The following is a 24,239-nucleotide window of genomic DNA, read 5'->3' as shown; positions in this document are numbered from 1 at the left end:
AAACAGTGTCCCCAGGTATGGTGGTTAATCCTCGTCCTGTGAGGTGTCTTCAGTTGGCGCTGTACATATCCCCCCTCTGAAAGCATTCCATTTTCCCCACAGCCGTTCCCATTTTTCAGGACACTTCCTATTTATATACAACGCATATTCACTTTAATGATAAACATTAATGTCTAGTAATCACAAAAACAAATTCTCTCCAAAGAGTTCCGGAATGTCTTTCTTGCCCAATGCATTTCGGGCCAAGGGCCCTTCTTCAGGGAAATCAATCTAAAAAGTACAGAAACAAATCATGTATTGTCACAGCATAATCAATTCGCAAGGGAGTACAAAGTCACAACAACTCTCAGTTCTTAACTGTGCCAACAAGCCTGCTTTTTTACGCAATGAAATGATCCCACGGTGGAAGTCCACCAAACAGAAACACAAAATGATAGAAAGCGTAAGTGAAGATCGGTCCCAACAGAAACTCAAAAGGGGCTGTGTGAGCAATAAAAATAAAAATTATAACTCTATACCAATATGGTGACAACTAATCACGTGCAGTCCCTAATCAAAAGAACTTGATACTCACTGCGGTGACTTCTAGAGGTACACGCTGTGGGCGGAAGATCAAAACATGCCATTTAACATTGTATGCTAAAGATCCGCGCTCAACTTAAGTAACCAAACATACTCACTACATTCACACACCTTCACAACTCCTCGGAGTCTCCTCAAAATAATGTTCAGGCTCTATTGGGGTGTCGTTCCAACGTACTTAAAATGCTGGAGAAACATGCATAAAGTTACGTAAGCCTTCCATTTTATACTGGGATGTTACCCCCGTCATTCCGCACGAAGAACTTCTCTCACCTTACTGCCTTTACCAAAACCGCACTGGAATTGTGCAACACGAACCGGATACTCCCGATCAGAGTTCAAAGACCCGACGCTTTCCTCCGTTTATCTCCAGACGCTTACGCCGGAAGTGCAATACTATTGCCGGTAACAACTATGATGAACAATGACCTACTCGCTCTCAAAGGCGCCATTTTGGAACGGCCGTGCTCTCCTAAGCTCATCATTACCATAACGACACAAATGCTGCATGTCTACTAGGATCCTGAACCCCAAACCCGAAGGTGAAAGGAGAAAATGAATATGAAAATGCCACAGAAAATAGACAGTAACTGACAAATTAATAAATAAATGAAATCAAAACATATAACAGAATATCACGGGGGATACGAAGAGAGGTACCATACAAAAACATGTTTCAAAAACATATGATACACGTATCTCAATATCAACAATGGTGAATTATTACATCATATACAATGTCATAGATAACATCCATAATCAATTTTCTCATTTAGACCCCTGGGGTCTTGTTTATCAAGTCGCCTGATCCAATACACTTCTCTCTGAAGCAAGGATCTAATGAGATCCTTCCCTGGAAATTGTTCAACTTTCGCAATTACTTGGAACTTAAACTGCTCTATGGTATGACGGGCCTCTACCCAATGTAATGCCAGACTGCTAGTTTTATTCTGGGTTTCGGATTGTACTCACTTATCTTTAGGTTTTCCCAACATAGAGTAATCCACACGGGCATTTAATACAACAGATTACATGACCAAAAAAGACACGTCCTTCACTTACCGAAAGATAATAAACAATCATCCTGACCCCACACAACCTATCTGGGAAAAATGGCAAAGAGATGTAGGAGATCTGGACGAGACGACTGGCAGGAGGCATTGGCGTCCCCCATGGAGGTGGCCATCCCATCGAAATTCCAGCTAGTGCAATTAAAAGTACTCCATAGGATATACTATACACTTCCAACACTATGCTAGATAGGCAAGACTGATAGTCCCCTTTGCTTCAGACAATGTGGAGCAATAGGGACATTTTTTCACCTAATGTGGGAATACCCCGCAATAGCGACATACTGGGCGGAGTTATGTCATTAATAACAACTCAGCGTCGCCCCTGTAACACCGGAGCCTAAACGCTGCTTATTGAACATTTGGGAGGCCACAGACCTTAATACCAATGGACAAATATGGGCGATGTTGGGCATGATGGTGGCGAAGCGAAACATAGCTAGACTGTGGGGGGGCAAGAAATGCGCCCACGATTCAAGAATGGTGTGCAGACATGGATCTGGCCATGGTGGCAGAAAGAGCGGTGTATATAAATAGGAAGTGTCCTAAAAAATGGGAACGGCTGTGGGGGGAAATGGAACGCTTTCAGAGGGGGGATATGTACAGTGCCAACTGTAGACACCTCACAGGACGAGGATTAACCACCATACCAGGGGACACTGTTTCAGTCACACAGTAACTGTCATGATGTACTTATATGTTGTATTGAACTTATGTATATATGTAACTGCTGCAATGGGTCAAGTGACTCCGGAACGTATGGCTGTATGTAATTTTGCACCAATAAAACAAATAATTAAAAAAAAAAGTTCTTTTTAGTTACTAAGCAATATTTCACTTTTTGATTCATGTAACTTGTGAAAAAATATGTATATATTGTTGTAAAAAATTTGATAAAGGAACGATTATTATGTCGATTTTTAAAGTGCAGTTGCATTGAGTAAAAGTGCACAGTGGTCAGGTCACTAAGACTTGAAATAGTGTGTTCAGATAAGGCGTGTTCAGACTTCACACACTCCATTGTAGCACGCTGAGACAAGCGAGATAATTTGGTTGAAAACACAGTTAATGTAAAAAGGTGTGCTTCACTCATTTACTACAGAAAAGTCTACAAGGACTCATCTTATAAAGATTCTCCGCACTAATAAAATAGATCTTAACAGTATTACATTGGCAAAAATACAGAACTTGTGATTTAAAACAAAGCATTAAATGGAAACACACTGCAAGGTTATACTCTGTAGAAAATGAAGATCCAACAAAATAAATGTGCTAATATGGTTGAAGCACAGATTTTGATGTCACTATTAAACAGATTAGACACTATACTGACTCATAAACATGCAGATCTTTCCAAAAGAGAAGTGCTTCTGTTAGCGAGTTGTCAACCCTTTACACCGGAATAATTGTGATACATAAAAAATGGAATACTATGGATAATTCTGAGAGAATCATCACACAGATGTTTGAGAGAAGGGAACTCTTTGACAAATTATTCCATAAACTCATCCAGGAGATGTTAACAAAAGTACTGACAAATGCTCATGTGGGTAGCGGATGTGACAAAGGTATTTAGGTTATCTGCTTAAATTGTATTACGCTTAAACTTCCCCTATATTTGACCTTGATCAGTCTCAAATCAACATTTCACCTCACCCTTAGAAAAAATTAAATTTAGATTTCAAAGGCCAATATCTATAATGCTTTATATAGAAATAGTTAAAACAGTGTGCATCATGTTTAAGACCAAAATGAGAGCAACAATTTTCCAGTTACTTTCTGAGCTGTTCAAAGCTGTGCCCTTGCTCCTCCATTTAGTCCTAGGCTTCATGATAAGGAGCGCTACTTGCTTAAGAAATCCTAATATGCAGTGTTGCAGCATCTTCTTTAGCACTGCATGCCTCGGACCATAACTTTAGAGTGCTAGCAAACGATAGTATCAATCAGAAGAGAGGGAAGGAAGTAGGAGTCTTAGCAGACACTAAATATAAAGGAGATGCTGCATAGCAAATAGAGTCCTACCGGCAAGCCAAAGTGCACCGCTTTCTTTACAGAGTGCTCCAATAGAACGCAGCTGTCAGACCCCTTCTTTTGTTCCAAAATGTATAGCCAACTCTATAAGGGGAACAGAAGATACAAGTACATTACAACAAAAACAACAACTTCAGAAATGTCTCTATAGTGGAATTGCTGGTCTAAAGTAGATATATCCCAATACACATAATATTTAATAATGGATCATTAGATTATACCTGAACACATTTAAGAAGTCAAACATATTACTTGTAAGTATTGTGCTATGGTTTAGCAAAGTCAAATAATTTGCAAGAGATAAGGTAAATGAAAAACTTAATTTAGCCAATAAACCTAAGCACCATAGGAGAGCAAACTTAATGGTCAGCTCGGGTGCCAAGCATTCCTTCTGATGTTATTTTAGCATTACTAGATTGTTGCCACACCTTTAAACAAACATGAATAAGTTACTTGCCTTTGTTTGCATTCGTTCTTATGGATTTTCTATCTAGATCAGGGATGTGGAATTCCTATAGCCCGACGCCTGGGACATATTGTTTGGGGTCAAGGGCAACAAGTTTTCATGTGTATTTTGTCCTTGGGACAAGTAGGCCCAACCCCCTCCAGCACAAACCCTTTGGCTGCCAGTTTACAGTACCTCATTATGGATCAGGGAAAGAGATTGCTTGCAGTTAAGGTAATATTTGTGTCCATGTGTTAATGCTGTTCAAACCTGTATTTATGGTTCATTATTGCCAAGCCTTTATTATTAGCGTGAGCGCTCTACATAAATGCTATAAGCTCAGACAGCACAGACAGTGGTTCCAGTATGAATGTATACACACGTTTTCAATGTTTAACAATATGAGGCTATGTATAATGCTCCCAGAATGCTCTCCGATTAGATGCAAATATTTGCAGAAGCTTGAAAGCAAGATTGAGGATTCTTTGCTTTCAAAATAAAATGTTCACAAAAAAATATTTCACTGAACTACTGTAAACCTTTAGGTACCATTTCTTTGCAGCACATTTATTAAAATGTGTTGATGTATGCTAGTATTTCCCCAAAATATTCATAATGGAAAATCAATATAACCAGTTTTAATAACATTATGGGAAATATCAAAATAAACGAGCATTGGTAAAGCCAGTAGGTCTGAAATTGTTGGTCAGCTTTTTTGGTTTTTGTCAATGCGTGACTTGTTTTGGCATGGTTTTTGTAAATCCTTGTTGTGTGGGAGCTGCCGGGCCCTCACCATTATAACAAACATTGGCAAAAGCAAACATTGTTTTAGGTCTCAAAAAGCACACATTGCCACAGTTGTTCCTGGCACTGAACAAAATGACTTTGTAGATATGCTCCTTGTGAAAGAACAGAATGCTGTCACTCACAGTAAAGCTAGCCGATAGACAGAATTTAATAAACACAAAATGTCATGGTTAACACCCGACCTAATTATGGGACCAATTATTAAATAAAGTCTCAAAAGTGCCTCCATGTCCTTGCATTAAGTGCAGATATACGGCTTTCCTGAATTCACAAGACTTTACAGAAGTAGGCCAAGAAATAGTACTCCTAGAAAATATTTGTGAGCTGCATTGTAGCATGAGCAATATGCAGGTGTAGATTTGCTCATGCGAAAATCTCAGTGTTTGCAAGTTCACTTTCACTCAACCACTTTTTTCTCAACCCTGCAAGCAGTTTTATGTCTGCCATTGTCAGGAGTAAATTTCCAACCTTTCCCAGTATGGGAAAAGATTAGAGGAGAGTTGGTGAAAACCCTTAAAACATGCAAGTTAGTAGGTTTGCACAGACTCAAAAGGGCATTCAAACCCTAGAACTATTGCTTACCATTACCTTCAGCCTCAGTATGTAGACCCTTTACAACAAAAAACTCTTCCTATTCTATAAAAGTTGCTTGAGGAGTATTACACTATTGTTGTCAATGCGATGCCGTTATTTTAAAATTCACCATCACTTTGCACGTCACGCCTCTTTCACTTATTGTGTGAGCACCTGAATTCTATTGTTGTGGAAATAAATGTTTCACATGAACTGACTTATGTCCCTATGTACATTATAATTTGTTTTGCTCCTTCAATGTAATTAATCTTCAACTCTCTAATCATAAGTGCTCTCCTTAGGATCACTTTATTATTGGACCTTTTGGCCACACCGAACCATTGTTTTTTTACCGCATATTTCACTCCAGGTTCACGTATTGGGGTACCCTTGTTTTTCTTAAAACTCAGTATGTAGATCTGCAGAAACGTGACACCACAAAGCTACATAAAGGTGCCATCGATGCTAGCTCAGGAAGAGGTGTGGCGCAGTGGCCAGAGTGGCTGGCTCCGGAGCGCGGGGCTCACGGTTTGAGCCCTGGCACCAGCTGCAGCCTAGCTCAGCACCATGTGACTCTGGCCAATAGCTCAAAGTTAAAACAAGCTTTATTCGGTATATAAAAAATATCCATAAAAGCATTCTACATAATAAAACATTTCTTCATATTACGATTCCCTTTTTCCTTCCTCATAAAAAGATTTATTACAAAGGATACATATTTTATTTTTGATGTATAGACACCATATTAGGCAGTAACATTTCGTGGGATACATAGAATTACGATGATCTTAAAAAAGGTACTTGAAATAAAACCCAAACATTTGATCAACTAATCAGTCTCATAGACAAGTGATTCCAAATATGAGAGCATTTTCCTCCGCTTAATTGCTAATTGAGTGAAGGAAATGACTGCATTACACATCGTAACATGATCTAATTTACATATAAAATAAAAAGCGTTTTTTTAGGAGTACAACTTATTGGAAATAAAAAGTGGGCGCAGAATTGATTTCCTAAGATCCCTGTAAAAGTTGCAAAACAGTATAAAGTGCAATGTGCTTTGGGCAGATTTACCATCGCAAGGGCACATTGGAAGGTGTACACTCCAGTTGCCCATCTTAGGAACTGCTATCTGAAAATGCAATGTTCGTAGCCTTAGTCTAGTCAGATAAAATCTGTGTTGGGTATTCCTAATAAATATAAGATAGGGTTGAGTGCCTAATGAAAAGGGCCCTTCACAGTATAATCTGACATTAGATTTAGTACATAGCCCTGCTTCCCTTTTTATCTTCCTAGACCCGAGGAGTCGCTTTTTAAGCTCCCCCTTACTAAAGTTCTCAATAATTAATGGGTCTTTAAAAACAGGATTCACGTCACACTCAATCAAGAGATCATGGACGTATTTTAACCATGGTATCTCCTTCGAATAATCAAGGCTAAGACAATCATATACTATTTCCTTGGTACAATGGGTTTCTTTCTTCGTCCAAATTCGATGCCATAAATTAATGGTGGATACGCTAATCAAATCACTTAAAAAGGGAACATCTTTTTCTCTATGGACAATATAAGTAGCAGTGGAATTAGGGACTGATAACACCCTACGCAAAAATGTATTTTCCATTATTTGCAATATAGAGGTATCTGCCATTGCCCCAGAGAGCACCACCATAGTATACCCCAGATACACATTTACTCCCATAAAGTTTTAAAATCTCTCTCACAGGCTTATTACCTATTTTTTGTGAGAATCTAAAAATAGCCTCACTTGTCCTTAAAAATTTCAATTTGCTTAGATTAATATTTCCAATCCAAGTACCTTTACAATTAAAAAGTAATCCTAAATAAGAAAAGGTTGAAGTCCTCTCAATGGGTGCACCTTTTATGAAGTGGGTACTACTTTTAGTTTTACATTTCTCGCAGGTCATGACAAGGGTTTTAGATAGATTAATTGCTAGGTCTTTATCAGTCATAAACTCCGTAAAGTTATCAATCAAAAGATGAAGACCATTTGCAGTCCTGGAAATCAGGACTGCATCATCTGCATATAATAAAATAGGCATTACGCGTTTACCTAGAATAGGGCCATCAGCTTTAAGACCCTGCAGCAAAAAATCAACTCCATTAATATATAATGAAAATAAAAGTGGTGCGAGAACGCAACCTTGTCTAATCCCTCGGGTAACTTTAAAGTGCGTTGTGCATTCCCCTGTTGGTCCGTATCGTATCTTTGATGTTAAATGGACTTAAATTTGAGACAAGAGACTAATGATATTAGTTGAAGCAACCCTTCCAGCGTTTGCCATAACATAGTATGGTTTACTAATTCGAACGCGCTGGAAAGATCAACGAAGCAAAGGTGGAGAGAACCGTCCTTTGCACGTGTGTATTTTCCTATGAGTAGCTCCAAATTTATACATTGTTCAACCGTTCCGATTCCCTTTCTGAAACCATATTGTGTTTCAGTTAATATGTTCCCCTCCTTCACCCAACACCCCAAACTAGCAAGTACAATTCTGCCCATGAGTTTGAATGTGGAGTCAAGGAGGGAAATCGGTCGATAACATTTAGCACTAGCTCTATTGCCCTTTTTAAAAATTGGGATGATCACACTTTCAACCCATGTAGCGGGCAACGCCCCATTAGTAACATTATTTAAAAATTTTAATAAAATGGGGTACCTGAAATCAATGTTATATTTAAAAATGTCTATTGGGACCCCGTCGGGGCCTGCCGCCTTCCCACTTGCACTATCGTGTAGGGCGGTTCTAATATCATCTTTAGTAATTATATCAATCTTGCCAAAAGTTAGCAAAATTACATTACCGTCCTTGTCCTTATTATTGCAACATTTTGTGGGGTTAAAAATTGACTCAAAGTACAACAACCAGTCCTCTGGAGATACCACAGTATCAATCCCTGCCGAATAATCATCTTTAAAAAGGGGTTGATCTATGGTTTTCCAGAAGAGAGTAGAATTTTTAGTTTCGGCTGCCTGGACCAGGTTTTCCCAAGCCATCTCTCTTATCTCTATTTTCCTGGCCTGTAAAGCTTGTTTGTAACATTTTCTAAGGTTTCTGATCTTTTCACCATTTCTAGGTTTAACTTTCAATTCATCCTTCAAGGCTCTATTCAATTTCGAGCATTCCTGATTAAACCATCGTGGGCAGAAAACCTTGTTGTTCCTTTGTTTCGTATTTATTAATCTCAATGTTTTATCTATGCCCATTGTAATATTATTAAAAGCAATAACAACTTCGACATTGTCAGAAGATTAATCTAAATAGATTTTAATGTCGCGGTCGCTATTTTCAATCAAATTTTCCATAAAAAGGACGGGATTAACGCCAGACCACTTAATAGAAGTCCCATTTTCGCCTTGGGCTCTTATATCAACTGCCAAAGGGCATTGTTTTTCCATAGAATATAAACTCAATTTTAATGTTAACAGTATGGGGTGGTGATCGCTAAATAGGCTATGTACAATAGTACAATCATTCACAAAGCGCCTACTATTCCTAGATATCAGAAAGGGATCAATACATGATGAAGATCTGGCCCCCTCATAAGTGTATAGGTCAGTAACCCCATCATTGTCACCCAACTTCATTGCTTCCAGCCCATATTTATACATCACATAATTAAGTGATTCACCATAGGGGGGGGGTGTAAAAAGTGGGTAATTTGGTCCCCGGAGTCGTCCATGTGGCCACATTGATCCACTGTCGACACCTTACAGAATTCTATGTTAAAATCTCCGCCCCATATCAAAATATAGTCATCCTCCAGCCTATTCAAAAATATATCAAGTCCCTCTTCAAGCATGGTTATTATGCCTGCGCTAGTGTTGTTAAAAATATTGTTGTAGAGGTTAACCACTACGATGTATTGCTTTCCTTTTACACTCAGTAATAGAAACTGGAAATATTGACAATTGGTAACGTTTTTCTTTAGAGTTAGTGGGGAGGTTATGGAGAGTAATATGGCCAAGCCTCCACTCGCTCTTCCAGCCTTAAATGGAATTGCTTTGGTAAAAAAAGGTCTTAAAACCATTTACATGGATTCTATAAACCAGGTTTCCTGGATTAAAATTAAGTTACGGTTTTGTATGCTATTTAACCATAAGGGTTCAGATAATTTATTTTTATACCCCTGCTACGTTCCATGAAAGGAATTGTAACAATCCTAATGATTGACAATCTACCAGATCATTACAAAGGCAATTACTAGAAAGGGTGGGTTCTCTATTAGTGCCAAACAATATATTTTCAGTCACTAGCACGCCTTCTGAGCTAGGAAAATGAGGGAAGAAGTTACATTCAGCTAGCGCGTCCTGGAGACTAATGGGGGGAGGAGATATTTCTTCATCCGAGTAGGATGCATCTAAGGGCGTTAATACGCTGGGCCTTCCAAAGTTCTTACCTTAGCTCATCGATTGGTGTGGATTTTAAATGTAGTCAATCTACTTCACTGCAGCATCGTAGGAGTTCAAATCTATTTGGCGTGAGTGGAATTATATAATTGTCGGTGCAATATCGTACCCTATTGCGTTCTGGGTGTCGCTCTGTATTAGATCTATAGAAATAACCAAGGGGTACTGCAGTAATTGTTTAATATACATATTCTCTAGACCATCTTTGTTTCATAGCAATCTCGTCTAACAAGCGAGCCACCAACTCCGGATGTCAAAAATTTACTACAATACAGTTGCCCTCACAGCTTTTTTCTGTACTACCCACCCAACCCACTCTCCTAAGCATTATTATTTCCCGAGATAGAACTCCAGTACTACAATGGGGATTGACAGAGAACCAATGAACCACACGATTTTTCAAGGATCCCAATACATCTATACAATTTTCAGCTAATCGTGGAACATCTTTTAAAACAATGACATAGGGGGTAGCCTGTGGGGGTAAATTCAAAGAAGCACCCTGGAACTTCTTTGGCTGACTATCAATTTCTGAACCGGGTTCATCAATAAGATTTTTTTGAGGATTCCTGTTTGTCCCTTTATCATTTGTACTCTGGTTAGATAGACCTGATAGCCCCACCTCATGGTTCACAGGGTGTTTATCAGATGCCGCCTTCCCAGTTTCATTGTCAATTGCTTTACATGTAGCCGATGTTGCTTGCTTGACAGCATCTCTCTTTGGCAGGGCTTCTATGCATGGTCTACTGATGTTTAGTTGTTTAAGATCTATGATCAGTTCAGTAAGATGGCAAAGGTCCTTTTGTACAGATTTAATTTCAGACATAATACGTCGTTCAATAGAGTCAATTTTCCCATGCAATTTCTTAATAAGGGTATCAATACCAGGCATATTTAATGATAAGTCCAAATCTCCATTCCCAGTTCCTGTACCCCTTTTATTATAATTTACATTTTTTCCTCTTTTTAATTTGGATTTCTTGGGGTTAGTTTTAGGACTGGGCCCTGCCAAAATAGAGTGTTATTTGCTCCTTTTAGCCGGTGGTGAGGAGTGATCAGGTGCATCGGACGCTGTGGAAATTTCCAATGGGGAGTGTAATACACATGGGCCTGCAATTTTTGGGGGATTAACATTGGCGTTATTATGGCCATCACTTTATTTGCTACTATTTCCTTGATCATGATCTTGGACTCCACCCTCAATATCCTCTGGGCCAGATTTATCATCCTGGACATGATCCTCAAGTGTGATTTTCGCTTCCCTTTGTGCAACGTTTAAAGCTGTTTTAGTAGCCACCAATTGTTCCTCTACTTGGACTATCTCATTATTTAAAATTCCCATAGCACTTTTGAGATAGTTTGTAATAGGCACTGTTTTCCCCGTAGACTTCACATTGTCTAAGGCTAATTTTCTCTTCCCGTTGTTTTTATGGAACTCTGGGCAGACAATTAATGCAATAAAAATATGTCCTTACCGATGTGGATGATCCTAGACAGTAAGGCCAAGAGGTGTTGCCCAGCCCGGCCTTGTCCGATCTTGGACGGGCCCGCCCTTGGCCCGGGCTTCGCCCGAGCGCTGCCCGCATGCGTCCCGCGGTGCAGGAGCTCTCTCCAGCTCTTCAGCGCCTCCTGGCGCGTTCAGGCTCCCAAATGTCCACAAATGTCACAGAGTATGGAGGAAGATAGGTGGCAATGAGTCTGTGATTAGATAAAATAACCACTAGAAAAACCTGTATTGAAAGTAAGTAACTTATTCTTCTGATATCCCTTCCAAGGAGATTGATCTGGGAAATGGACTGACAGATATCCAGGGCTGGAATACAACCTGATTAAGGAGTATTTATGGCATTTACTTCGGTGGAGATAGTCAGGAGGCCTCAAAAAGTTACTTTTAGGCCAGGGCATAAGGCATAAGGACATAATGGGCAATCCAGAAGGACAAGGTCTATTTTTTGACAGCTTTTCCTTGCTTAGCACCAGCAAACCTAACAAAGCGCTGACCTTCTAAACAGTGCTCCTTAGTCCTATCACTGTAGAAATTAAAGGCACATCCTGGAGCCAACTCGTGTACACTCTTTGCCTCTTACTAAAGATGTAGCAGAGAAAGGGACTCAGGAAGTCTGATGGGACTGCCCTACGTAGAAAGGTAAAACTACTTTCACCAGTTTGTTAGGAAAAAAGGTAGTACATGAAGGCTGAACTGACAAGGTCCACAGCTAGCAGCCACGACATGCAGAAGTAAAGGCAATGAGAAATACAGCTTTCAGAGTTGGGAGTCTCAGAGTCCAACTGTCTCAAAAGGAGCAAAAATCAAGTTAGAATCAGATTGAGGTACCAGTGCAGAATAATGGACACCAGAGGAAACCTATGCGAAAGCAGTTTTTATAAAATATGCCATACTGGGTAATTTGAATAAGGAGGACTGATCAGGCACACTAGAGGAGTCTGAAATGACAGATAAGTAACAATTAACTGCACCCACAGCACAGACTTGCTGGGCCAAAGATAAAGGGAACGAATGTATATCAGACACTATAGTCTGTACAAGGGTCAACCTGCTTCACTCTGCACAACGCAACAATCTTGGACCAGCAACCTGAATAACTTAATTTGGTGGAAGGGCAACGGGCAGCCAAAATGACATCAACCACATCAGATAGTAAATCAAAGCCCCTCTGTTGGTTCTGCTCAGCAGCAGGTCCTCCCAAAGCGAAATCCAAAGTGGAGGGCATATGCTCAGGATCAGTAGTTTGGAGTACCAGACCATCCTGCAGCAATCTGTGTTCAACAAAATCAACTGTATTGGGTCTGCCCAATTTTCTTCAGGACACGCTGGATAAACTGCACAGGTGGACCCCCTTATTGAAGGCCAGAGGTCCAACCTAGACGAAATGCATTTCCTAGAGACTCTGAAGGAAGAAACTCCAGAGTGCAAAGTGTTGGACAATGAGTATTTTCAGAGAAAGCAAATGGGTCTACAGTGTGCCCCAACTAGACAAAAAAAACTGTGGAACCTCTGGCTACAGACACCATTCGTGATTTGCAAGATGACGCCTGCCGAGTTCATCCACCCTTATGTTGAGGGACCTTGCTAGGCGACTGGCCATCAGGGAAATCATTTGGCGAATGCCTCAGAATCTCCACAGAGGGTTAACAATCCCACTCTGCCCAGTACCTCATAACTAACTTATCATCCGTCATCACATGAGCTGACCTGCTCTTGCTGCTCATGCTGGAAGGCAGAAATGCCTTTACAGCCAGCCAGATGAAGATGCCAAATCCATCACTACTGTAAGCTTGGACGGAGCAAGGAAAAGAGGTTGCCACAACTCAGATTTGCATGTCATCCACCTCCAAAAGGTTCTGAGCTGACTCGTGGAAGATGCAGATTCCATCAGAAAGGCTGGGCCCACTGCAGCTGCAGATTCCACTCAAGATACCAACAGGTGGGAAACACCAGTAGCATGTCTTTTGCTGACAACCCAAGCAGCTCCAGAACAAAACCCACTGGAACAGAAGCCCTTGTCTAAAACATCAGGATAACAGCCAGAGTGAAGGGCTGGAAGTACTTCAGAGCAACTGGGACCAGAATGACCCAAAAGGGGAATCATCAGCGCCGGCCAGGTGTGGATTTTGGGTTACTTGAAGCAAAACCCATGGGTGGGCAGTAATGACACAGTTGTGTTTAGGTGGTCAGAAACTAGCTACGGTGAGCCTGCCTTCAGCAGCAAGTCACTGAAGTATAGTCACATTTGTATTCATGACCTGTGGGGATGTGCAGCAACCACCTGCATGACCTTTGTAAAGACCAGAGATGGTGATGTAAAGCCAAATGACAGTACAGTAAATTGGAAATGGTCTGACCCCACCACAAAGTGGAGATACTTCCTGTGGACATGTAGGAAGGCCCAAAACATTAACTTATGCATCCTGGGGGTCCAGGGACACCATCTAGGCCTGCAGAACCTAAGCAAATGTCAACATGTTTAACTTCTTTTTTTTAAGGAAAGGTCCTTCTAGGGTACAAGAATGTATCAGGATTAACACCCCAGTCCGCTCTTCACCTCCGGTACAGTTCAAACACCCCTTTGGCAAGTAACACCATCACTTCTTTTGATAGAATCATGCATGATCCAGCAACGCCTGAGGCTCAACTAAGAGGATGTGGCAATGTGCGTCAAGAAAGGGAAGGTCATAACATGGTTAATTTGAAGATCCCATTGGTTTGTTGTAATGGAATGCCAGCAAAGCAGGCAAAGTGGGATTACGATGCCTACCAGTCCCAATGTGAGACTGGAATGTGATAAAGAGGCTTGCCATTGGGGCTTGGCTAAGAGGAGGCCAGGGAGTCTTTCTGCTATGGTTGGCCACATCATTTGGAACCTTCTTTACCTCGGTCAACAGGAGAAGTCTGCATGAGTTGCAGTACAGACTAAGAGCATTGTCGCTGGCGATACACAAGACCCCTTGAGTATCCTCTGAATGTCCTGTATTGCTGACAGAACTGATGAGCATGGGAAAAGTAACAATACTGCATGGGCAATTGCTCTGTTGTACAAGAGCAACAGATACCAGTGCCCAGCCAAGAATATAATCTTCATGTACTGCATGTGTGCTGGCAATGAGAGTATGTGTAACTGTCAAAAACAAGGAGAGAGCAAGGGAAGGAAAGGGGGTGCGTCCGTATCCCCTGTATTATAGTTGTTTAAACAATGATGGACGAACCAAGTATGTTTGGTACGATCACTGCTAGGCAGTGTTTGGGAACCCACTGGGTTTGTTAAAAGACCCCTCACACACCAACCTGGTTGGTGTCATGCTTCATCATTGGGGTCCCAACCGGGTGGCCGAATGCCCCCCCGGTTGTGCTACGACGCCTGATTACAGCAGAGCTGGTGTGGTGCAAAGGTGTGATGTGATGTGGATTAAAAATACCTCTGAGAATCCTTGCCTTTCTAATTTTATTGATGGCGGCTCAGGATATGGTTAAAACATTATACGTGATGCAACTAAAAAAATAAATAATTATCTTGTAGTTGTCTATGTGGTAGGTCTACATGTTTCAGCCCGCAAAGGAATGTAAGTGGGGCTTTCTTCAGGACCAGTGAAAGTGGTGAGTGGCAAAGTGAGTAGTGCCACATGAAAGGTGAAGACAAAAAAATTATTTTGTACCTACACACTCGCTATGGTGTGTGGACTGGGTGTCTGCGTACTTATGGGACACCAAAGCGAAAAAAGACACTATGGCTGAGCTTATATAGCTGATCGGGGCTCGGGAGGAGTGCGCTCCTCTATCAAACTTTGGTTTCAGAGCGTCACGCGCCGTACACCTATTTGGGTCTCCCCTCGTCGTGGATGGTGTAACTGCCCAGGAGATAAACTGTATTCAGGGAGTGTAATGTCAAACCAACAGAAGAAAATACTTTTTTGTCCATATCATTGATCCTTTTTTAACTCTATGTACAATAGAGGGGTAGAAAAATAATTTGGGTTTATCTTACTCAGAGGCCTGTACCACAAGGCTCTCTGGGTTTGGATGTTATCTCACAAAGTGTGAATCTGCTGGCAATGGCCTGAAGTGGACCTGAAGTGGATTTGCCCGAGCAGCCAGGTCTGAGTCAGTCAGGGTATCGTTGAAATACAACAAAGGCTCAAAGGTCGATAGCCAGAATGCAACATTTCTGTGAAGTTAGCCTTAGTCTATTCTGTAAGGGAGCACTAATTTCAGGGCTTCCATAAATGCTACAACCACAACAGAGGCACTTTCCCCCAGAGGCAGCCCTGAATGTGAATGAAGGGTGAAATCCAGAAAGCCAGTGACATTTTGCACATCAAGATAAATGCTAGCATCTATATAAAGAGATGTAAGCAATTATTTGCATCTCACTCATCATCCTAATGTGGGACAGGTTGGATAGCATCTGAACCCGACCCAAAAGGAAAATGCTACTTACCAGTATGCATCTGTTCTTGGCATGTAGAGATGCAGAGTTGTACACTGTGCATAGATCGCCATCTGGTGTTGGGCTTGGATGCTTGCACCTTGTTGTGGTTTTGGAAGAGTCTTTTGTAGTCATGAGGTAGGTGACTCCTCCCTTGGACGATAGTGCTCATGGGCATCGACTCCATCCTCAGATTGTTTTTCGCCATGATGGCAAAAGAAGTAAAGAGATGTCCATGTGAATGTATCTAATTAAGATAATACTGGAACAGATACAGATTCCGGGTGGGCGTGTACAACTCTGCAGCTCTACATGCCAAGAACAGATGCATACTGGTAAGTAGCATTTTCCGTTCGAGGCATATGAGCTGCAGATTGTACACTGTGCATAGACTGTACAGCAGTGTCTCCCCTAGCGGTGGTCACCTGTATCTGTTGCAATGGTTTGAAAAAGTGTTTTAAAGTGTTTTAAGAACAGCTTGGCCTACAGAAGCCTGTTGCTTAGCCTGCACGTTAACACAATAGTATTTGGTGAAGGTGTGTGGTGTAGACCATGTTGTTGCTTTACAGATGTCATCTAAGGGAATGTTCCCTAAGAATGCCACGGAAGCCCCTAGTTTGCGTGTTGAGTGCGCCCTAGGGGGAATTGTTAATGTGCGTTTAGCCTTTTGGTAGCATATTTGAATGCATTTGACTATCCACCTAGCGATCCCAGCTTTGGAGATGGGGTTACCTTTATGAGGTGGTGAGAAGGCTACAAACAGTTGTTTTGTCTTTCTAAAGGGCTTAGTCCTATCAATGTAATAAAGTAGGTCTCTTTTGACGTCCAGTGTGTGAAGAGCTCTCTCTGCTACAGAGTCCAGGTTTTGAAAAAACACTGGTAACTCCACTGATTGGTTAAGGTGAAAAGCAGAGATTACTTTGGGAAGGAATTTTGGATTCGTTCTAAGAACCACCCTCTTACGATGTATTTGTAAGAATGGTTCTTGTATGGTTAAAGCCTGGATCTCACTTACCCTCCTGAGAGAGGTAATTGCGACAAGGAAAGCTACTTTCCACGTGACGAACTGCAGTTCACATTTGTGTAGAGGTTCAAATGGGGGACCCATGAGCCTGGTAAGAACAATGTTTAAATTCCACTCTGGAGAGGGTGGCAGTCTGGGGGGAATTATCCTTTTAAGGCCCTCCATAAAGGCTTTAATTGGAGGTACTCTAAATAGTGACAAGTGTTGTCTGTTTTGTAAATAAGCAGCAAGTGCTGCTAGATGTAATCTTATGGATGAATATGCTGGATTACACCTTTGTAAGTGTAGCAGAAAACAAATGATGTCCTGGATTGAAGCATCCAGTGGATCAATTTTATTGTTATTGCAGTAGATGACGAATCTTTTCCACTTTGCTGCATAGCAAGCTCTAGTAGTAGGGCGTCTGGCTTCTTTGATGATGTTCATACAGTCCGGTGGAAGGTTAAGGTAACCGAACTCTAGGACTTCAGGCGCCATATTGTTAGATTCAGCTGTCCTGGATCGGGGTGTCTTATCTCTCTGCGTTAGCAACGTTGGGGAGAGACGTAGTTTTTGGTGTGGAACTACTGAAAGTTCCAGGAGTGTTGTGAATCACAATTGCCGTGCCCATGTGGGAGCTACTAGGATCATCTTGAGAGACTGTGGTCTGGGCTTGCGTACTACTAGGGCAATCCGTGGGAGTGGCGGAAAAGCGTACGCAAAAGTGCCTGACCAGTTCATCCATATCGCATTGCCCTTGGACAACGGGTGTGAAAACCTGGCGGCGAAGGTTGGGCATTTTGCATTTGCGTGTGGCGAACAGATCTAGGTCTAGTTGACCCAACATTTGGAAAAATGGTTGAAGAACCTGTGGATGAAGTTCCCATTCGTGTATCTGCTGTGTCTGTCGACTTAGCAGATCCGCAATCTGATTGTGAACTCTTGGAAGGTGTTCTGCTAGAAGGTATATGTTTTGTGGAATGGCCCATCTCCATATGCTTTGCGCCAGTTGAGAGAGCTGCAAAGAATGTGTGCCTCCTTGTTTTTGTATGTAATACATATCTGTCATATTGTCCGTCCGGACTAGGACAGTCTTGTGGTGTAGATGTACTTGGAATGATTTTAATGCTAGAAATATTGCCAGAAAATCCAGGTGATTGATGTGGAGCTCTCTTTGTTGAGTGGTCCACTTGCCTCGAATTGTGTGGTTTAGGAGATGGGCTCCCCAGCCGGTGAGTGATGCATCTGCTGTTAGCACTATCTGTGGAACTGTCTCTAGGAACGGCCGCCCTTTGGAAAGGTTTGGGTGTTTCACCACTGCAGAGAGCGATGTGTGCGGCAGTCCACTAACACCAGATCTGTAAGTTGTCCCAGAGCCTGGTTCCACTGACGTGCTAGGCATTCTTGTAAGGAGCGCATCGGAAGTCTTGCGTGAGGTACGATGAAAATGCAAGAGGCCTTCATTTCTATGAGTTGCATGAATACCCTTGCTGGGAGGGCATGCTGTGGTTGAAATGTGGTGATTAGGGTTTGTATACTGGCTATCCTGGCAGGATTGGGATATGCCAGAGCTCTGGAGGTGTCTAATGTGGCCCCTAGATACGGATGTATGTGGGAGGGCTGCAGATGTGACTTTGTGTAGTTTACTGTGAATCCCAAGTTGTGTAGTAGCTGGATGGTTTGAGGAGTATGATGAACACACTGGTTGAATGACTTGGCTTTGATCAGCCAGTCGTCGAGGTATGGAAAGACATGGATTTGTTGTCTTCTTAAGTGTGATGCTACTACTGCAAGGCACTTTGTGAACACCCTGGGTGCGGTGGTCACCCCGAATGGAAGGACTTTGAACTGATAGTGTTGTCCGTCCACTATGAATCTGAGGCATTTCCTGTGTGCAGGGTGTATGAGAATGTGGAAGTAGGCGTCCTTGAGATCTAGTGTGACAAGGAAGTCGCCTTGTTGAAGTAGTGGGAGGACCTGTTGAAGAGTGATCATATGAAAATGATCTGACTGTATGTAGGAATTGAGAGGTATGAGGTTGAGTATTGGCCTTAGGGTGCCGTCCTTTATAGGGATTAGGAAGTACAGCGAGTAAACCCCTGTTCCTTGATGCTGTAAGGGAACTAGTTCTATTGCTTGCTTTTGAAGCAGTGAGAGAACCTCCTGTTTTAAGAGCGTGAGATGTTCCGTGGACATTGGACGCTGTTTGGGTGGTATGGTGGGTGGGGTTGCTGTAAGTTCCAGGCAGTAACCATACTGGATAATTTGTCTTACCCACTTGTCTGTGGTGATGGAAGTCCAGACAGGTAGGAACTGTGATAGTCTCCCTCCAACCGGGGTGGAATGGTCTGGAGGGAGTGGAGGGAAGTCACTGCTTATTAGTGGGGGAGGTGTGAGAGTTGATGTTACCTCAGCCTCTCCCTCTGTTGTTATTTCCTCTGTTTCCACCTCTAAAATATCCCCTGTTGGGGGATGTTTGTGTGGTGTTCTTATAGGAAGAAGAGGCAGTGTCTGTTTCGATGTTTATGGATGCTCCTCTATAGAAGGAGCGACAAAAGGAACCACGTGTGGATGGAGACTGTAATGCCCCCATGGATTTAGCAGTCTCCGTGTCCTTTTTCATTTTTTCTAGAGTGGTGTCTACAGCCGATCCAAAAAGTTGTTCTTGATTGAACGGCTGATTGAGGATAGTTGTCTGTACCTCCTGTTTGAAGCCAGAAATGCGTAACCACGCATGTCGTCTGAGTAACACGCTAGTGTTAATGGACCTAGAGGCGGTGTCAGCTGCGTCAAGGGCACACTTGATTGATGCATTAGTTATTAATTTGCCCTCCTGAATTAAATCATTGGCCTTGGTCTTATATTGATCAAGTAAATGTTGCAATAGGGTTTCCAGTTGGTCATAGTGAGCCCTATCGTACCTAGCAAGTAATGCCTGTGTGTTGGCAATCTGCCAGTGATTAGCTGCTTGGGCAGCAACTCTCTTGCCGGAAGCATCTAACAACTTAGACTCTTTATCCGGAGGTGGCGCATCACCGGAGGTCTGAGAGTTGGCACAATTCCTAGCATTAGTTACCACTAGTGAATCTAAAGGTAGTTGACCCTTGATGTAGGTGGGATCATTGGGAGCGGGTTTATATTTTTTGTCAATCCTGGGATTGAGAATTCTAGCCCTAACAGGGTCCTTGAATATGTTGGGGGCATGTTTAATGACACCATTTAACATTGGCAGGGTTTGAACAGTCTTTTATGACTGTTCAAAGGTGTCTAGTAGAAAGTCCTCGTCTGCAGGGTCAGAATGCATCTGAACACCATGGTACAGAGCAGCTCTATTTACAAGCTGACCAAAGCCAATATTGTCATCTGGGGAGATGGCTTTGTTGGATATGCATGGGGATCAGGGAGGTCTGGAGGATCAACTGGGTCATCATAATCATCCCAATCGCCCTGTGGTACGTCTGTGTGGTCATCAGGGTCAGTGAAAGGGTCATTGTTGCCTCCCCCATCCCCTAAATCATCCTCAACCTGTGGTAGTGGTGAGTTTGGTGCAAGTATAGGAGAATGTGGAGGAGAGACAGGCTTAGGAGGGAGAAGAGGGTTGTATAGGTGAAGTGGCACAGTCTTTTCTCTTCACAGGCACTACAGGAATGCCCGGTGTGTCCAGTTTCCTCTTCATGTGTGGAACAGTAGCCACATGTCCTGTTTTGAGGTCTATGTGGAGAGTCTTTTGTTTCGGATCCGGGCGAAAATGTTTTTCCTCTTCGGTAACCGCTTTCGGCGCAGATTTCTTCGGGTCTGAGCGAGGTTTGGGTTTCTACTCCGGGGCCTTGGGAGGTGGTTTGGGGTCCTTCTACTTGGATGTGGAGGCTGAAATCTTTTTCGGTTCCGAATGTTTTGATTTTGAATCCGATGCCTTTTCTTTCGGCGTCGAGGTGTTTGGTGCCGATGTCTTTTTGGGAGTAGGCTGCACGCCCAGCTTCGGTGCCGATGGTGCCTGCGAAACACTGAGATGCGGTTTGCTCGGTCTCGAGCTACCGGTAGGCTTGTCCCTTATCTTCGAAGCCGGGCCCGGGGGCGGGGTTTCTGAAGCTTGTTTTCGGTCGCGATTGGGGCCAGCAGGCGAATTCTTGACCAGGGCCTTCTTTTTTTCGGGTGGGGTTGGGGTAGGGGCAATTGTACTCACTCGTCGTCGTGCTCAGGCGAGAGACACGGGTTACAGACCTTGTGGTGGTCACTGTGTGGGAATTTAGCTCCACAATGGGGGCCTTTTTTAAATGGAGTCTTTTCCATGAGCTGTAGGCCCGAACGGCGTCGATAGGCCCAGCGGCCCGCATCGATGACCGGAATCAAGTAGATGAGGTGCGCGTCAAAGATCACGCGATCGAAAACAATACCATCCAGTTTTAGATAGTTTGCGCCTCGAAAAGGTTTGGAGAATATGGTGCCGAACCGGAGCGCATAAGTTACATCCGAACCCGATGGCGGAAAAAAACAATCTGGGGATGGAGTCGATGCCCATGCGCACTATCGTCCAAGGGAGTAGTCACCTATCTCGTGACTACAAAAGACTCTTCCAAAACAACAAGGTGCAAGCATCCGAGCCCAACACCAGATGGCGATCTATGCACAGTGTACAATCTGCAGCTCATATGCCTCGAACTGTCTTTTATCCTCCAGAAGCACAATTGCTAAGGCAGAGGGACAGGAGTGTAACCCTCATCATCCCCAACATTTGCTTTGCTAACTGTAATGAATATGCTACTTACCAGTATGCATCTGTTCTTGGCATGTAGGGCTGCTGACATTCATATAATGGAGGGACTGCTATATATTCTATGCACAGATATGAATTCAGCAGCCCACATGCCTCGAACTGAATATGCTACTTACCAGTATGCATCTGTTCTTGGCATGTAGGGCTGCTGACATTCATATCGCCCACCCTCCTCCCCGGCGCCTGTAGCGGCTGCAGCACTCAGAATTACTGTATAGCACGGTCATCACTTACTGTATCTAATCCATCACTGCCACAATGGCGGAAAAAAACAATCTAAGAATGGAGAGGATGCCCATGCGCACTGTAGTCCAGGGGAGGAGCCACCTATCTCGTGATACTTCGAAGACTCTTCCAGGACAACAATGTGCAATCATCCGGACCCAACACTAGGCGGCGATCTATGCACAGATATGAATTCAGCAGCCCACATGCCTCGAACTTAGGTACTAGGCAGGCTCCAGCTGAAGATGGTTCTGGATCAGAGGCTGGAGTAGGATCTGCAGCCATTGCCAACGGAGGACTAGGAGGTGGGCCTTGTGGCATAGGAGTGGAGGCACAGCCTGGCACGATTGGCAGAACGTCCACTGGCAAATGTTTGACTGGAGGCTCCGAAAGATTTATAGGAATGAGAGGCACATGATAAGGAACCAGAAACAATTTGAAAAGCTGTGGCATCGCCTACTTGAAGGCCGCAATCTGCTGCAGAGACATCGATGGTCTGGGGACCTCGGGTGCATTGGCTCCAAGTTTGACACTGGGTCAGAGTCGGACACTAAAGACTTGGGGGGTTATTTAGCTATGGCGGGTGAGTGTGGAGACAATAACCTTAGTCACCCTGGTGGATTATCAACCGCCATATTTAGAGATCTCTGCCTGCTTTGCAGAGACATCTGGACCATCAGACAGCTGCTGCCACAGCAACTCATAAGGAAGCATTGTAAGTTTGCTGTGTATCATACAGCTGCCGAGCAAACGTTTTTGATTTTCAAAAACAAACTCCCAAAGCTGAAGTTTATATTTGAAAAACAAAAAATACTAAGGACCCTGACAAAAAACTTCCAGGGTGTGGGAGTTATGTTTATTTTTTTCTCCTGAAAAGGAAAAAAGTATGTCACAATGTCGGCCTTAAATAGGACTTTAGGTCCAAAGTACTCCCACCAACAGACCGATGTTCTTAAGGCTGCGGGTACAAGATTTCCACATGAGAAGCCAGGGTCTACAGGTAGAAGGGTGATGGACAACTAAAATCCAAACTGAGCGAGTAGACTAGTAGTTTGGTGGACCGGGTACTCCACCTCAATTGCAGCAAAGTACCCTGCTGTCAAACTGTAAATAGCCCCCTTAGTCTGGTCTTGTGACTGCCGACCAAGAGATTACTCCTTAGATCAGAAGCATCTGGATGTTAAGAGCTTCAAGTGCTCTTCTTGTGCTTCTTCGTCGACTTGTCTATAGACTAGTCTTTTGACTTCACAATACAACTGCCTGATAAGCAGGCCCTCGACTAAGGCCAAGATCAATTCTGGTGTACTACGACATGGAGCATGACCTCCCTTTTCCCTGGTGTCCTTCAGGTGCCTCAATAAACACTTGCTGCACAAGATGAAGTCATGCTTGGTGCTGAGGCACTAAAAACAGAATTTGAGTGCGTCAGTCTCAGACATCTGCTTCCGGCATTTGTGGCACAGCTTAAAACCGGTCATCTTCGTGGAGACATTCATGCACACTGTAAGGTAAGAGTTTGAGAATTTGGTGAATAAACAAAATAAGTAGGAGGTGACCAGGCTTTCTGCAGCTCCAAGTCATGCCCAAAGCAGGAACAGAGTTGCAACTGAAGTCGATGGCGCCAGACGTCAACAATACAAATAGGAATTAGAGCACGTTTCCAGATCCAGTCTGGCATGTGCGGATATTCACAAGGTGAGAAACATGTTGTTAGAAGTATCTCTCAGTAATGGTTGATGTTTTATGGAGGTTAGGAGATAGAAACAATCAGGAATTGACAAAGGATGAAACTGTCGGGGAGAGGATATGAAATAAAAATAGAACTAGGAATGGGCCAAGTAAAATAACAGGGATGACTCTATTCTCTGGTAAGGCAAACTGCTTCATCTAATGCGGCATAGTGGCGATATATCCCATAACCTTACATCAGTTTCCTTTCTGGCCAGAGATGCTACCAGTCACAACAGATAAGGAACTAGAATGAAATATGGTCTATTGTGGGAGAAAATATACTTATGGAATCTTGGGAACTGAATCCCCTCAAAGTAGTAGCAATATCCACAAGCAATTCTAAATGCTGGATTACTAAAGAAATAAACTTACTTACTGGCTGAAAGAGAAAAGTACAATTGTTTAGTAACAGACTGGGTAAAAACACTTATTGAAAGATGCACGGATAGTAGTCTCCTGATTGAGAGACGGGCAGTCATTCTTGTCAGAACAACAATCCAGCAAACTGCTACAAGTGTGTCGAACAGTCTTTATGGACTCAAGCTGCTCATCTTAGAAGCAACTATGTTTGTATTTTGGTTAATTCGATATTGGAACACATATTGAGAGATGTCAGCCAACTCC

At 42.8% G+C, this 24,239-nt stretch overlaps 1 protein-coding gene across 1 annotated transcript in view; it reads right to left on the bottom strand.

Moving 5' to 3' along the window:
- ANAPC5 (anaphase promoting complex subunit 5) overlaps nt 1–24,239 on the bottom strand; it is a 148,009-nt gene that overhangs the window by 83,905 nt on the left and 39,865 nt on the right. The window contains exon 9 of the mRNA XM_085633322.1: nt 3,675–3,767. Coding sequence (XP_085489448.1) covers nt 3,675–3,767 — 93 coding nt within the window. The remainder of the gene's footprint in view (nt 1–3,674; nt 3,768–24,239) is intronic.

This window comes from Triturus cristatus, chromosome 11, assembly GCF_964204655.1.
Source record: "Triturus cristatus chromosome 11, aTriCri1.1, whole genome shotgun sequence".
Lineage (NCBI taxonomy): Eukaryota > Metazoa > Chordata > Amphibia > Caudata > Salamandridae > Triturus > Triturus cristatus.
This window is presented reverse-complemented; position numbering and strand designations above follow the sequence as displayed.